The following is a 17,463-nucleotide window of genomic DNA, read 5'->3' on the forward strand; positions in this document are numbered from 1 at the left end:
ATAAAAAGTCAAGTCCGGGGTAGACAAACGAGGAAAGGAAAACTATGACACATTGAACAAATCAGTTTTCATGGTGCCGATGGATACATCGTAGCGATCCACAAGTTTATGATGACGACCATAAAACTTCTGTAGTGATGACTTCAATCTCGTAGCAACATAACCCTGTTTCAGAAGTAAGTCTAGCGCAAGACATAAAGTTTTGAATTTAGGCAACCTCTAGCATAACGTGCAAGTTGTGTTATGAATACTCCATATGCAGGTGCTGAAGGGATGTTGCCACAGGTGAAAGGAAAGTTGACAATTCTGAATGAAAAGTCGTCACAATTGTTGTAAAGTTTAATATATCTTATATATTTAATAAGATATCTCTTTTTAAAAAAAATGATAAGATATCTCATAAAGTATATAAAATATTGTTACTTATGAAAAAATAAAAGGTATCTACTAAATTATATAAGATATCTACAAATTGTTATAAATATAATTATGACATGTCATAAATGAAAATTAGAATACTGTCATCAAATGTACATACATTAAAGTAAGTTCAGTTTAAGGTTTTGAACCATTTTATTGTTTTATTGTAAAAGCTAACAATTAAATAGTATGTGGAATATATCAGTATGTTTTCTTAAATCTTTATTTTTTTTTCAGCATCATGGTGAAGCACTACAACTGCATTTTGTGTAATGCCAGAACAAAACCTAAAAACAGAAAGAATATCAACCCTGCTGTAAAGAAGTATCTAAAGAGAAAGTTCTTTTATAACAGAAATTTCATAGGATGACAAGCTTTGCGATAAATGTTTACACAAGTATTACAAGTCTGAAAACAACATACTAGAATTAGTCAGAGAAACTACAGTTCAACCAGATGACTGATCCTGATTATGTGCCATCGAAAAAGCCAAGAATTTTAAGCTCCATTTCAAGTCCACCCTCTGTTTTATTGAATATACCAAGCACATCAAAGAGTCATGCAAGATGTTTTGTATGTAAAAGGCAAGGGTCAAAGATGTATGTTCTCTCACAAGATACTTGATTCAAAGCTTTTATTGATAGTAACATACTAATACCAGCTGGAGCAATATGTTGTGGCCCGCATTTAGATAGCCACAAAATGCTTACCTCTGAATCATTTACAAACATCAACACACAAGCCAATTCCTCAACAAACAGAACATCCATCGTCAAACTGTTAGAACACTTAAGAGGGTCATGTCTGAAGTCCAACAATAGGATCAATTTTGACAGTACTGTTAAAGAAGACTGTACAAACGTTACAGGTCTGTCACAGGAACAATTTGATGATCTTTGTTCACATATCATCATACATGTTAAAAATACTTCATCCAGAACTCCAAAGACATCTGTTGGAATATTTTTGATGAAATTGTAATGTGCCCTTTCAAATAAGCTCTTATCAACTTTATTTATAATAAGTGTATCTAGCATTCAAGGTGCTGATCACACAGTCAGGCATGCATTCATGCAATCTTTTGTATCCCTGTATTTAGGATTTGACAGTTTTACAAGATAGGATATTATTAAAAATCACACACACCCATTAGCCAAGTCTTTACTGTGTGCAGATGGGAAAAAATTCATTCTTGTTTGAGATGGGACATACATATATATCCAAATGAGCAATAACTTTTCATTCCAGAGACGATCTTTCAGTCTCCATAAGTCAAGACCACTTGTGAAACCAATGGTTGTAGTAACAACAACTGGACACTTTGTTGCAATACTTGGTCCATACCTAGCAAAAAACAATGATGCTTTGATCTTGACTCATATGCTGCAAAGAAATATCAATGACATTAAAGAATTTATAAAGGAAGACGATATTTTTGTAGTAGATCGTGGGTTTAGGGACTCTTTGTCATTGTTAGAAGATTTAGGTATCCAGACAGAAATGCCAGCATTTATGAAAAAAGGAGAAAAGCAAATGTCAGACAATGATGCCAATACAAGCAGAATGGTTACTAAGGTAATTTTGTCTTATTCTTAAAATTGTTTGTGGTACTATTTACAATTTTATAACCTGTCATAATCTGCTTTCATTGATTATTAAAAGTATACTACATAACAAAAAAATTAAGACTATCATAAGACAATCATTATAGTTATTGCATGAGCTTTGTTGAATATATAAAATTTCACAGGACTTTACTGACAGTTTAGTATACAGTAATGTTTACTTTGTGTTTACCAAAGTACATGTATGATATTGATTAGACATACAATTTATTATTAACAGGACAGAAATGAATGTAATAATCTTATGATAGTATCACATAAAATGGAATTGATTCGACTTGTAAAATGATATTTAAAAAAAAATTTAAAAAATTATTTTTTGTAATTGCAATAATTAGCACAGAGGTCAGTTGCTCAAAATCATGTAATTATAACAACTTGGTATCAATAAACATTATGCTGTCATTTTATATTTCAGATCAGATGGGTAGTTGAATCAGCCAATGCCAGGATTAAGAAGTTCAAATACCTTGATTGTGTTCTTCCAACCAGCCAAGTTCCATTTATTGGAGACTATGTCAAAATTGTTTGTGTAATTTCCAATAAGTAATTTCCACCACTGAGCAGTCCATCGAATACAGAGCAGGATGAAGAACTAGCTCAAGACATGTTCCAAAGAGCTTCTGAGGTAATATTTTGATAATGTTTGTGGATTTACTGACTTTATATCAAGTTACATTATATTTTGAATGGATAAGTGGACACATAATACAAGTATTCACTTTTTTTGTTGAAAATTGGAGCCTCATTTATGTAACAAGCGTTTCTGACTGTCAAGTAACAGTATGACCAGCAATGGTCACAATTCCCCTCCCACAATTTTGTTTACCAGTATTCAGGTTATTTATGACAATCTTATGTTGTAGGTCAATACCTTAAAGGAATATGTGAAGACAAATCATTTGGAAAGAAGGTCAGCCAATTGGGTTGCAATTGAGGAGAGTGACATCACATTTTTCATGAAGAAAAGAACAATTTCAAAGTTTAACCCTTGGGGTATACCAGCTTAAACTCTTTCCTTTCTACACTCAGGAGTATATGGATAGGGAGTCTTCCATATTTATTCATAAAGAAGAACAAAACTTGATCAGAATCAAAATTCAAAGTAGACATATTTCTGCCAAAAAATATTTAGTGTGGATAAGGTTTTCTGTAAATGATGTGCAGTCATGGTACTGCACATGTCGTGCTGGATGTCGTGTAGCTGGTGTAGTAAATTTTAGAAAATTTTCACTACTATAAAGCTTCTCTGAAAGTAATTAATAATGAAGTACTTTAAGGACAACATATTAAAATAGATGAGTCATCATTGCACTGGTTAAGAAGTAAGAAATGGTGATGTTGTCAAAAATTGATTGGTTTCCATGGAAACATTAAATAAACATTATTTTTTGTTGTAATTTTTGTTCATTTTCCATTATATACCTTTCTACTACAAAGTCTCATACAAAGTTATAAGGAAATTCAATACCAAAGATGAATAAAATGGCCAAATATGGCATTTTTATGATAAAAATGTGACTTTCCTATGATAGATTCAGTCAGTTTCCATGGAAATGCAGAATTGATATTCAGACATTTTAATAGTTTATATATATAAATTTCATCAATACCTATCCATCTGTAAAGCTTTTGTCAAAAACTGAGCTTGGGCCAAATTTGGTACTTAGTGAACCAACCCCTTTGATAAATTTCCCATTTTACTGTTTTCAATTTTTTTAGTGGTTGACCATTCATAATTTTGCATGTCTAATGTTTGATAAGAATTGCTTCAACATTTACAAAGTTGTTAGTTATAACCATATCCAGTTCTCTATGCTTCTTGATAAAAATCCTTTTCTATATCCCACTTGCAAAGTGGGGGATGTTTAGGGAAAGGGGTGTATGTCCTTTCTTCCTACCATTACTTGGGGGCATCTTTTATCTGTTACTCCTCCTACACCACTGAATGAAATTGAATAAATCTTTTACAGAATATTTTTGACATACTCCTATTTTGCACAATCTATTTTAGATTTTGATTCAAATCAATTTGAAGGTTTTACACAGCAAAACATGGACGTATTCATTTATGAATATGAGGACAAGGGGAGACCCATCTCTTATTCATCACTCCTCCTACACAATTGAATGGAATTGAATGAATTTTTTATTGAATCTTTATTTAATGTTCCCATTGTTTACTTCCTGTTTGAGTTTTTTTTTTTTTTTATCAAAATCAATATAGAGATCAAAGGTGCATGTTATCAATTGGAGGAGTATCTTGTTAGGGAGCATTGCTCACAGTCTTTTTCTGTTTTTTTTTTTTTTCCAGAGTCTGATATCCATGAATCATTAAATGATCACAAAACAAATAGTTAGAAGGAGTAGACCATGTTATTGTGAAAGTCTTAAATATCAAAACTAGTCTATTAAATGTTCATGAAAATTAAATTGAAACAAATTTATTTCCTTTTCTTAACTAATTAATCACGATTTAAAATTAGGCAGATTAGATAAACAGGATCGTAGAAATAGTTACGGTATATTCTTTGTTTTACGTATCATTTGCAGTACTTGTATCAGTACCAAACCAACTTTGTGATGTCATGAGCCAATCGGAATCTATCGGTTATAATCAGTAAAGTCTGCTTATGATTGTCCTTCAGAAAGAAAAGCTCTCCAAGTAGCTATTTACATATATTAAAAAAATTCGAACTTTGAATAGCCTTGAGCATTTTATAAAAGCACATTTTGCATTAAAGGTTTTTTATTGTTTACGTGGGTATGATTTATCATAAGAGCCAAACTTAATACAAAGGTGGTCTTCCCCTTTAACATAATGACATCATGCTGTTTTCATTATTCCTTGACTTTTGCAGAGCAATAGTATAAAGATCTTTATGAAATTGTAGCATAAGGTGCCATACCAGAAGGATGGTATTAATTTGTGGGGTTATGACTTAATGTTCAGGAATAAGGGACCAAAAATGGATCTGTCAATGTTAAACATTTGTATCAAGCTTAAAAGGAGTGTCCACACATGCAACTCTATGGTTCCATCAAAGTTATTGTCTGCTTACTTTGTTTAGGCTAGACACCACTAATTCTACTTCCCTTAGGCTTCTATGCTAATTTTACAATATTCAGTGGCTTCCATGGACTATGCCTGATTTTAAACCTACAGAGGACTATACATCAGACTTGGAATGCAGCACTGGTCACCAGAAGTGAAGGGTCTATAAATAGCATGAGAAATCCAAGGTTTTTTCACAAGATAGGGATATTATTTAAAAGTCATAATGGAGATTAGGATTTACATTGCAAGAAGAAAAATGCCCTTATAAAATGTGCAGAAATGTTTTCCTTTGAGAAACAGTTCAAATTTTTGAAATAACATGAGAACTTTTTCACAGCTCTATGAGGAACAGGGGGTAATTTATGTGTAGGAGTATTTTTGTGTACATTTCAAATACTCATTGTATGAATTGGTGGTGTGTAACCTAAAATTTAGGACGGTTTTCCTGAATTGTATTTGCTAAATGTTATGAAACACAAAAAGAGAAAATGAATGTTTGGTAATTGATTTTGCTTATCCTTGTACAGAGATAATATATGAAAAAAGACTTACCAGCTGTCAAAGTTCATATTGGTTTGCTTTTTGGATATGGGTAAAAACTAGTGACTGTGTATTATCTGTTATTAAGGCACACATTTTGATAGGTATTGTAATTTTCAAAACTTGTTAATTTCAGACATAATGCATAAAGAAATTTTTGGTGCAAAGAAAGGTAATGTATGCTGTTCTTGCAGACTTGTTTACTCTTAAGATTTCAGTGCAGTTTTTACAGGTTTGGCTGTAAATTATGCTCTATGCATTGTGAATTTCTCCATAATGACACAGATTGAAAGATTTTATGACTCTTTTTTCTGAAAATACAGTTAAAACTATGCTTTGTCATGAAGTAGCATAAACAGGTCTGCATCTGTAAGATTCATAGTTATTATGATTATATCCCAACTCACTGGGGGCTTTATTGCAATCTCCTTGTCCGTTCATACATCCGTATGTTACACTTTTCTGTAGCAGATATTTCTGGTTCTATAGGATAGAAATTTGAATGTTTGCTTTTGCATGATTACTTGTATTTTGCCTCTCTTTTTTAGACTGCTCACTCATCAATTTCCTGTTTACCAATCAATTTAGCAGTTTTTAAGGTTTTGCAAAATGGAAATTTTTGTAACATGTTTCTGAGCTTCTATTGGAGGGTTTGCTCAGATATTTGGTACATTTTGTATATTGCTTTTGTTAGATGAATAGAAGAATGTCTCTTTTTTATAGATTATAAGAGTGATAAATTTTAATAATTCATACTGTGAAGTAAATTCCATAATTTCAATCTTGGACAAAATGTCACAACTTTTATATCAGTCGCCAATCACAGAATTTAAAGTGCATGTTGAAAATATTGATAAATTATTAAGAAAATCTATATAATAAATAAAATAATCAATTAGTTATAGTGAATAACCAAAAATATGATCACTTGTGCCAAGACCTTTAGAGGATTTAACTCGTGCATGGAACAAGTTCGGCACACTTATTAAATCCAGGCATTCCTCTGCACTCGTGATAATATCTTGGTTATTGACTCTTTCCAATTGATTATCCTATTATTTTCAACATGCAAAAAAATTATAAAGAAAACAGCCAGCAAGCGGTAAGCAATCCCATAAATCTCATCATTGTTTGCTATATATCTGCTGTCTGTCTAAACATTGTTTGTAGATACTCATGCTAATTTAAGAATTTCAATAAGCACTCAGAAGTATGTATTTTAAACTTTTTTTATATAATTTTTCATTTATAGAAAGACGATATGTACAGTGGAGCGAGGCAGATGCAGGCATTGTGAAAATATACTTTAAAGATTATATACAAGATACATCATCTTTGGATTCAAAGGGTCGTTTGCCTGGTATGTTTTCTTTTATTGGAACACATTGCCATGTAATTCACATAATATTTTGGGAGGGTGTAATGTGTTTACATGTCTGTATGTCCACCCTTTATTGTATTGTTACGAGTGTCTCAAACTACTTAACTGAAGATCAAGTGAACCTAGTATGTTGTAGGGACACAATTTATGGTTATGCATATTTTCACACACACAGTTGAACTTCACTCATTCAAACTTAGATGGCTCGAACACCTGGGATTTCTTTAATACAATTCAAAGTACCAAAATGTTCCCGTATATAATCAATATAAATAACCTTGAATTTCTCAGATTTCAATTTCTCAAACACTCGAACTGACTAGTCAGTCCGTTCGATAATAAATCCTAAAGAATAACCCTCACTAATTCGAACTCATCAGCCATTTTGTCAGCTTGGGCATAAATAAAATGTGCAAAAAAGTGGTACCCTATCATTTATCAGTGTGATTTAAGTTAATTACAGTTAAAATTTAAGTCATCACTAATTAAGAAGTTTCGTTCTTACCAAAGTACTGATTGAAGTTTGAGAATGTTCCGAAGTCGGCATGATGAAAGCATCAAAGAAAATCAGACGAAAACAAGTTATCGACTAATGAACTTGAGTTCTGAAGGTTTTCAAAAGCAAACTTTTGAACCCTTGCACTTTAAAGTTTGAAATACACTACTGAAGCATCTTTTCATGTGAAATCCTCTTCCATCATAGAGTGCACAATTGGTCCCCATGAGAATAAAGTTTAGTAGGTATGGTCAGGATACAAAATTTCATTAATCAATTTTCTTTGACCAATTTTTGTTGTTTTTCAAATCCTGATTACTTACGAAGAATTTTTTAACAAGCAAGTTTCAAGATGGTTAAAGATATATTAAATTGTGTATAACAAATTGGTCCATATTAGGGTCCAAAGGTTCCATACTCAAACTTGCAGAACTTGTTCCATGCATGAGTTCTTGGCACGAGTGATCATATTTTAGTTATTCATGATAACCAAATAATTATCTTATTTATTATATAGATTTTCTTTTCCTTTTATTATATAGATTTTCTTATCCTTTTATTATATAGATTGTCTTCATATTTTATTGATATTTTCAACATGAATTTTAAATTTTGTGATTGATGGATTGATATAAAAGTTGTGACATTTTGGGGGGAGAAAGTTCAAGAGTGAAATTACCAAATTTATTTCACAGTGTGAATTATCAAAATTTATTACACTGGGAACATTGGATAAAACAATGCTATCTATATAATAAATTCTTATAATTACATTCTTTATTTTTTAATTTGATTTTATTTTAGATTTACATAAATAATAGATAATACACAGTGATAAAGAAGTAGTTCACTTAATTGTGGGCTTTGCATAAATAAATAACTCAAAGATGTGATTTATCAGCTTATGAAACATTTAAACATCACATGTAAAGCAGATAATCCAAGGAAATAAGCATATTTTAATGAGATGTACAATAATTGTAATTATTCATTTATATGTTTCAGGTAAAAAAGATTTATTAAAGTTTGTTGCTGCCTATCCAGATGTATTGACAGAAGTATGTGATGCTCAAATAAAGCTGAATTTGATAAAAACAAAAGTAATGAATGAAAGAAACAAGACAAGACGATTATTTCAAGTGAGAAAGCAGAAATATTGCAGTTGATTTCATGACTAACTTAAACCTGACACATCAGTGGTGTCTGTCTTTCTGTATTTTGTTGCATCAAGTTGTGTATTCCCCAGTGATTCCGTTGGTTTATTATTTTACTTATATTCTGTGTTTATTCTTTGGTTTATTGATGGATTCATATTTTTTATAAATCAAGCTTTGTTGTAAATATCCCTTGAATGTTTCTTTTCTTTACCAAATCTGTGTCCAGTGATCGTTTTTGGTACATTGTCTATATCCAGTGTTTGGTATAGTGTTTGTATACTGTGTTTATTTGGTATGGTGTCTGTATCCAGTGTTTGGTATAGTGTCTGTATACTGTGTTTGTTTGGTATAGTGTTTGTATCCAGTGTTTGGTATAGTGTTTGTATCCAGTGTTTTGTATAGTGTCTGCATACTGTGTTTGTTTGGTATGGTGTTTGTATCCAGTGTTAGGTATAGTGTCTGTATCCAGTGTTTGGTATAGTGTTTGTATCCAGTGTTTGGTATAGTGTCTGTATCCAGTGTTTGGTATAGTGTCTGTATACTGTGTTTGGTATAGTGTTTGTATCCAGTGTTTGTTTGGTATAGTGTTTGTATCCAGTGTTTGGTATAGTGTCTGTATACTGTATTTGTTTGGTATGGTGTCTGTATCCAGTGTTTGGTATAGTGTCTGTATACTGTGTTTGTTTGGTATAGTGTCTGTATCCTGTGTTTGGTATAGTGTCTGTATCCATTGTTTGGTATAGTGTCTGTATACTGTGTTTGTTTGGTATAGTGTCTGTATACTGTGTTTGTTTGGTATGGTGTCTGTATCCAGTGTTTGGTATAGTGTTTGTATCCAGTCTTTGGTATAGTGTCTGTATCCAGTGTTTGGTATAGTGTTTGTATCCAGTGTTTGGTATAGTGTCTGTATACTGTGTTTGTTTGGTATAGTGTCTGTATACTGTGTTTGTTTGGTATGGTGTCTGTATCCAGTGTTTGGTATAGTGTCTGTATCCAGTGTTTGGTATAGTGTTTGTATCCAGTGTTTGGTATAGTGTCTGTATCCAGTGTTTGGTATAGTGTTTGTACCCAGTGTTTGGTATAGTGTTTGTATCCAGTGTTTGTTTGGTATAGTGTTTGTATCCAGTGTTTGGTATAGTGTCTGTATCCATTGTTTGGTATAGTGTCTGTATACTGTGTTTGTTTGGTATAGTGTCTGTATACTGTGTTTGTTTGGTATGGTGTCTGTATCCAGTGTTTGGTATAGTGTTTGTATCCAGTCTTTGGTATAGTGTCTGTATCCAGTGTTTGGTATAGTGTTTGTATCCAGTGTTTGGTATAGTGTCTGTATACTGTGTTTGTTTGGTATAGTGTCTGTATACTGTGTTTGTTTGGTATGGTGTCTGTATCCAGTGTTTGGTATAGTGTCTGTATCCAGTGTTTGGTATAGTGTTTGTATCCAGTGTTTGGTATAGTGTCTGTATCCAGTGTTTGGTATAGTGTTTGTACCCAGTGTTTGTGTATAGTGTCTGTATCCAGTGTTTGGTATAGTGTCTATATACTGTGTTTGTTTGGTATAGTTTTTGTATCCAGTGTTTGGTATAGTGTTTGTATCCAGTGTTTGGTATAGTGTCTGTATACTGTGTTTGTTTGGTATAGTGTTTGTATCCAGTGTTTGATATAGTGTTTGTATCCAGTGTTTTGTATAGTGTCTGTATACTGTGTTTGTTTGGTATAGTGTTTGTATCCAGTGTTTGGTATAGTGTCTGTATACTGTGTTTGTTTGGTATAGTGTTTGTATCCAGTGTTTGTGTATCCAGTGTTTGGTATAGTGTTTGTACCCAGTGTTTGGTATAGTGTCTGTATACTGTGTTTGTTTGGTATAGTGTTTGTATCCAGTGTTTTTGTATCCAGTGTTTGGTATAGTGTCTGTATCCAGTGTTTGGTATAGTGTTTGTACCCAGTGTTTGTGTATAGTGTCTGTATCCAGTGTTTGGTATAGTGTCTGTATACTGTGTTTGTTTGGTATAGTTTTTGTATCCAGTGTTTGGTATAGTGTCTGTATACTGTGTTTGTTTGGTATAGTGTTTGTATCCAGTGTTTGGTATAGTATTTGTATTCAGTGTTTTGTATAGTGTCTGTATACTGTGTTTGTTTGGTATAGTGTTTGTATCCAGTGTTTGGTATAGTGTCTGTATACTGTGTTTGTTTGGTATAGTGTTTGTATCCAGTGTTTGTGTATCCAGTGTTTGGTATAGTGTCACATATTATATATATCACATAATAATTCTAACATAGGCTAATAGTGTTCAGCATGATGAGATCTATCTGTAGTTAAATTTTTGTTTTAATCTGTTAAGCCATGTTGGCGTTGTTGCCCTCTTTAATGTCTTTTGCCATTTTTAATGTTATTTCTTCCAGAAATCTAATCTTCTCCTCAGACAGTACTTGTCCAATTGAAACCAAACTTGGTATGAATGTTCCTTGAGGTATCCTGCATAGAGCTGAAGTGGGGATAAAACATGGCTACCATTACTAAAAATAGAACATAGGGGTCAGACAGTAGTTTTTCGCATAAATTATCTCCAAAACTGTTAGGTTTAGCCAAATTCTTTCACTGAAATGATCCTTATTGTAAGGCCTAAAAAAGTCTCTAGGGATAAAAGTTGTCAGACAACTTGTAAGAGTAATTGCCCTTGAATGGTGAAAAATTACCAGGTGAGCGATTCAGACTCCTTTGAGCCTCTTGTTCTATGTATTTGGATTGAAATTATAAGAAACAAATCCCAAATTTACACTTTCACTTTACACACTGACTTTGTGAAGTTGGGGCTGAATGATCATGGTACTGCATATAATTGATTTATTTTAATCCTATTTTCATGAACATTTCACAGTTTGCTCACAGTATTTCTAGTTGTTCATGTATTAGCTGCCCCATCATGCTAACTATGTTGTAGGGTATTCTAAAAAATATGTTTCTATTACTTGCCAAATTTTATTTTCAGGAGTGGGTCCAATGTTGAAAAATACACATTAAAGATCAATGACACTGACATTGTTGCTATACCAGATGGATTGGTAATCCATACCACAGATACAGATGAGGACAAGATATGTGCTATCATTGAGGTATTAATATTTCATTTGTGTTATGCAGCAGAAATGAAGCACATTTGTCATAACTTTAAAATTAAAAATGAAAAAAATATATACATATTTAACCACTTTTTCAGGTCAAGAAATAAATCTTTTGGTTAGATGAATCACAAAAAACTTGGTGGTCATATGCCAATACATTGTAACTATATTTCACTGTACTCATTGTCATGTCTCTTTTGTCTTTGTCATACAACTTCAATAAAAGAAACATGCAGTTAGTGATGCTTTATATGATTTTTATCCCCTTGTCTTATGAGATGGAACATATTACAGTATACTGGTGTCTAGCTAAAACGTTGCTTTTAATTTTTATGAAATATTAGTGATTTGTTGTTTTTTTTTTTGTTATTCGGTGTGAGCTAGCTGCCTTTTTGAATTATATACATGTATTTGTTTTTTTATTTTTTTTTTATTTTCGAGTCATGGGACTTTATTTGTAAAAAATTTTGAATTAATGTTTTACTTCAATTAATAACCCTAAATTGTGTCAGTTATGAAGTTACAATTAATGCAATCTAGATAGCATGTTTGCAAACATATACTTGTTGATTTAGTGTTTATCTTGAGTTCCTTGATCAATTAACATTGACCACTGATTCAACATCACTTGCATTAATAGGTGAAGCGTTACAAGGAAGATGAAGACATGGATGTTGTTAGAAATTTGAGAATACAAAGAAAGCATACTATGCCCAACACATTCGATCATCATTGAAAGGTCAGCATGGAGGTCAATTCCTTTGTACTTTATCATCTTCTGCTTTTGGAAACAATGGAATCTATGGGTTTCTTGTACAAGGAACAAATGTAAGTCAAAGCATCAATAGAAATTATCAGTTGATGACCTAATACAGTTGATGTAATTGTCTTAAGTCAAAGCATCAATAGAAATTATCAGTTGATGACCTAATACAGTTGATGTAATTGTCTATCTGTCTGTTTATCCATTTGTTTATCTGTTTGTTCATCTCTCTTTTCATAGGACCTTCTTTTGTATACTTCGATCATCCTATTAGTGCAAGTTAAACATATTGACTGTTTATTCATAAGGCTTTGAAATGCCAATGTCATAGTATCACTTTAATCTATGCCCACTGCTCATGTGACCACAACTACTTTTTTCATTCATACATAGTTGCTACTACGTAAACAAATGTGTAACCTAGCTAACAGCCATTTTGTTACCAAGGTAAATGTTCAGTTGTAGCAATTGTGGTATCATTTTCACAATATAGCTCAAACTTTTTTTTCATATTCTATGCCATTTATGCATTTTAATTTTTGGATAAAATGAACCAGAGATTCCCAACTTTGGGGAGCTACCTGAGCAAGTCATGCTACTTACTACTTGTATACATTGTTATTGTATTGCAGGTGACCTTGACAACTTTTACACCAGAAAATGGATATTACGAAAATTTATGCAAAGGATTTTTGCAGAAAAAGGAGGCAGTAATAACATTCAGCAAAGAATATAACATTCTGAAGAGAGAAGATAGAAGAGACTTGGTACAAACGTTCTTAGACATGAGGAAACTACTTCATTATGTTTAGGTGACTTTGATTTTATTCTTCATATTCTTGAAACAGGGTATTATTTGAATTAAGAATAATTTTGGAATTTAGAAAATTCAAAAAATAATTTGCAAGACTAACCCTACTAAGGGGATTAATCATCCTGGCATGACTAACCCTCTTAGTAAATGTTCATCTAAAAAAATATTTTTTTGCTTATTTTCCAAATTCAAAAATAATTCCAAATGTAAATAATACCCTGTTTTGAAATCTATTTCAAAATCAGTAAATAGGTTTCAAGCAGTTATTCAGCTTAATAATATTCTATCATTGGTACAAATAATATGAAGATTCAAACTTGGGCATTGAAAGATCTTAAGTAATTGCTGTAATGAGAATTACCCACATAAATTGTTCTAAAGGATTACAGGTTTGCATATCTTTGAAATTAGTTTTAAAGATCAACATTGAGTTTAAACATTTAAGAAAAAGCAGTTCTGAATTATATGGTAAATGCAAATTTATGATTATAGTTGTTTTTACATCAAGTTACTGTGAAAGTACTTTAATTCATGGATGCCAATTTTTGTGAATTAGGGAAATAACACAAGTTTGTGGATTTGTAGTTATGAGGTTTTCATTATACACATCAATGGGAATCGCCATAGGCCATGTGAGCTATTGCCGTCACTTAGCATCCGATGTTGTTGTAAACAATTTTTCTGAACTCTTTTCCTCTGAAATACTTGACCAGTATGATCCAAACTTGGTATAATTGTTCCTTTGGGTATTCTGCATAGAACACATGTGGGAATTTTAGATCTGTCAAACAATGGCTGCTGTTACTTAAAATAGGACATGGGGTCGGACAGATGTTTTTCACATTATCTCTAAAACTGTCTGGTTTAGCAAAACTCTTTCAATTGCCAAAATGATCCTTATGATAAGGCCTACAAAAGTTTTTAATGAATCAAAGTTATCAGATGACTTTTCAGAGTTATTGTCCTTGAAAGGCTAAAAATGAAGTTTTTTTACAGTTTTTAGCCTGTATCTTGAAAACTATGATAGAACGAAGAAAACTTTTACTGCTGAAATGATCTTTTTGATGAGTCATCCAAAGTCTGTGCTCTGTCAAAGGTGTCAGAAAACTCTTTGTTAGTTATTGTCTGTGAAAGGTGAAAAATGACAGTTTTTGGCCAATATTTTGAGAACTTTAATAGATAGAAGGAAACTATGAATTGATGAAAGATCTTTGTTATTAGGCCTACAAATGTCTACATTAAAACAACTCTTTGTTAGAATTGTTGCCCTTGAATCGTGGAAAATTATTTTATAGCAGTATTTAGCCGATATCTTGAAAAATTTAGTAGATAGAAAGAAAGGATCAATAGGTGAAATAAAATTTATGATGAGGTCTACAAAAGTCTGCATTGACCCAAAGATTTTGGACAACTCTTTGTTAGAGTTATTGCCCTTGAAAGGTGAAAAATTATTTGAAAACTATAATAGATAGAAACCATCAATTGATAAAATGATCTTTATAATAAGTTTGACTACAGTCTTCTTTTTTCTTCAAATTGTTGGACAACTCCATGTTAAAGTAATTGCCTTTGAAAGGAAAAAAACAAATAACCAGGTGAGTGATTCAGACTCTTGGGAGCCTCTTGTTAGCTTACCCGACCCGTAGGTTGCAAACAATCCTCATTTTGAAGTGATCTAATAAAAAAATGTAGCTGCCGTTACTTAACAGGGTGTCAAGTCCCTGTAAATTCCTATATTTTCCTATAAATTCAAATGTCCCTATACTTTTCCATAATTCATTAAAATCCCTATAAGACCCTATATATTCCGAAAAATCTGTGATATTTTTTTTCGAAAAAATAAAAAAACACTGATATATATATTTATTGAAAAGCTGTTTCTGGGAAAGTAACTTACAGGTATGATGTTCTATCTGGTGTACTCGGGGCAGCAAAATTTAAGCCATGCTTTTTGATCGTCATATACTCATGTTAGTAGGAGGACTTTACAAAGAGATATATCGTCTTTGATTTGGCATATATTTGTTAAAAAGTTAGTAGTTAAGTCATTGAATCCTTTTGAAGAATTTAACTTTATCTTTAAGAATGACTTGTTTTAAAGATTTAGAAAAGGGAAATTTCATTAAGCCAGAACTAAGAGAGGGCAAACAGGCTAGAAATTGTTGAGCATTGATGCCAATAATTTAAAGAACTGCTTAAGTGATCAGGATGTAGTAATAGGACATAAAGTGAGACATCACATGGTAAAGTTGAGTTCTAAACAGCGGAAAAAGCAAAAGTAGGAATTGTGCATTTTACCATAGATCAGTTGAGCATGAACAGAAGAGACTGCAACTAGGTAGTGCCCTTATCATGAGTCCTAGTTGTCTCAATCCATTGAAAAAGACTGGAACAGTCAGTGAGTCTGTCAGATGTATTCAAACTAGAACCAACAATTTATCTTGTTTTGGTTACTGATGAGTTGAAATGTTATCAGCATGATACTAGTCTGCCTGTAGCAGTGGAGGAGCAAGGAATTGACCACTACTGGAAAGAAGTATTCGACTTAAAAGTGATGATGGCAAAACTAAGTACAGACTATTGGAGAATGTAATTAAAACAGCTTTTGTATTGCCACATGGAAGTGCGGATGTTGAAAGGAGTTTGTCAGTGAATACTGATGTGGTTACTGATAATAGGGCTTTGCTTTCAGAGCAAGCCATTAATTGCATACCAATGGTGAAGGATGCAGTGGCATTCTATGATCCTCAACATAAACAGCCAAGAAGCATATTTTCATAAAGGAATTGATCAAAGCTTTGAAAACTGCACTTGCTTGGTACCAAGCAAGGCTTGACTAAGAAAGAAACAAAATAGAACTGGCTTTGAAGCTGGTAAATAAGCAAAAGAATTGGAATTAACCAATGCAAAGGGGAATGGGAAAATGGAGAAAGAATAAAGAGAAAATGAGAAGAAGAACTAGCAGCTACCAAAAAAAATTGGACAAAGAGAGCTACATTTATAGAACTGTCAGAAAGAGAAACACAAGTTATGATTGATACAGATGCAGGCAATGCCCTCCTTAAAGAAGGAAAAATGAAACTAGATAATGAAGGAAAAGGACATAGATAGATCATCTCTCCAGGTTACCCAAATGACGATGAATACAGATTTAAGCAAATCAGAAAAAGCCTTAAAGGAGCCGAAAAAAAAATATCATAGACACAAAAGCATTGAAGAAGGGGGAAAGCTCAGTGTTACAAAAGGTCACTTCTCTTGAGGAAAAAGATGACCCAACGCAAGGAAAGCATGGTACAAAACATCATGAACATCATGAACACTGTCATCTATCAAGTTAAAAAAAGCAGGATGACAGGGAAAGCAGTTCTAAAAGCAAGGGAGAGAAATCAACTAAGAGAAAGAGTGAAACAACTGCAGCATTTGAAGAAGATAGAGAGAAACAAAAACATTAATGACATTTTCATGTATTCATTAGATACTGAATATTTGTTTCTTTAATTTTAATGGGATATAAAGAGTAACTTTATAATGGCTTAACATAAATTAGGAAAAATAATAAATGGGAGTAAAGGAAATGGCTGTAGGGGAGGAAAAGGCCATAATACATGTACTTAGAATAGAGAGTTAAATATACATTTGTCAGTTTGTATCAGAGATATAAGAGCTGGACACAAAACTAATCAAAGTTAAATGTCTTTTTAGTTAACAATGTATGTTGTCATATTATTCCAGTTTTTGTTAAATACCAAATTTGCTAGATTTGTAGGCTGAAAACATAGACTTTCAACACAAATCCTTCAATAAAAACCCTATATATCCCTGTAAATTTATTTAAAAATCCCTTTATTTGGCCAATAAATTGAAAAAAAAAATCCCTATAATCCTATATTTTTTAGGCCGAAAGTGGCTTGAGACCCTGTTACTAGAGATAGAACATTGGAGTCTTACCATATGTTTTTGCTAGTGTCTTTATAATGGTAATAGATAGGTGAAATCAGAGACAATTAAGGCTCTTCGTCCCAAAGAGATCTATTTTCACTGAAATGTTATGATAATTGAATTACCAATTTTGGAGTTAATGCCCTTTTT

General features: G+C 32.3%; 1 protein-coding gene and 1 pseudogene across 2 annotated transcripts in view; both read left to right on the forward strand.

Moving 5' to 3' along the window:
• Positions 1–12,621, forward strand: part of LOC148600637 (uncharacterized) — a 31,183-nt gene extending 18,562 nt beyond the window's left edge. Inside the window, exons 14-18 of one of the 2 annotated variants that reach the window (XM_088557896.1) lie at positions 5,780–5,815; positions 6,896–7,003; positions 8,526–8,659; positions 11,665–11,788; positions 12,438–12,621. In XM_088557896.1, coding sequence (XP_088414022.1) covers positions 5,780–5,815; positions 6,896–7,003; positions 8,526–8,659; positions 11,665–11,682 — 296 coding nt within the window. In that variant the 3' untranslated portion in view covers positions 11,683–11,788; positions 12,438–12,621. The remainder of the gene's footprint in view (positions 1–5,779; positions 5,816–6,895; positions 7,004–8,525; positions 8,660–11,664; positions 11,789–12,437) is intronic. The other variant, XM_088557898.1, reaches the window with a different exon arrangement.
• Positions 525–3,287, forward strand: LOC148600638 (uncharacterized; annotated as a pseudogene).
• Positions 12,622–17,463: the final 4,842 nt, after the last annotated feature.

The sequence above is a fragment of the Perna viridis genome, chromosome 13 (genome assembly GCF_037379345.1).
Source record: "Perna viridis isolate PV_CMFRI_1.1 ecotype Kerala chromosome 13, ASM3737934v1, whole genome shotgun sequence".
In the NCBI taxonomy this organism is placed as follows: Eukaryota; Metazoa; Mollusca; class Bivalvia; order Mytilida; family Mytilidae; genus Perna; species Perna viridis.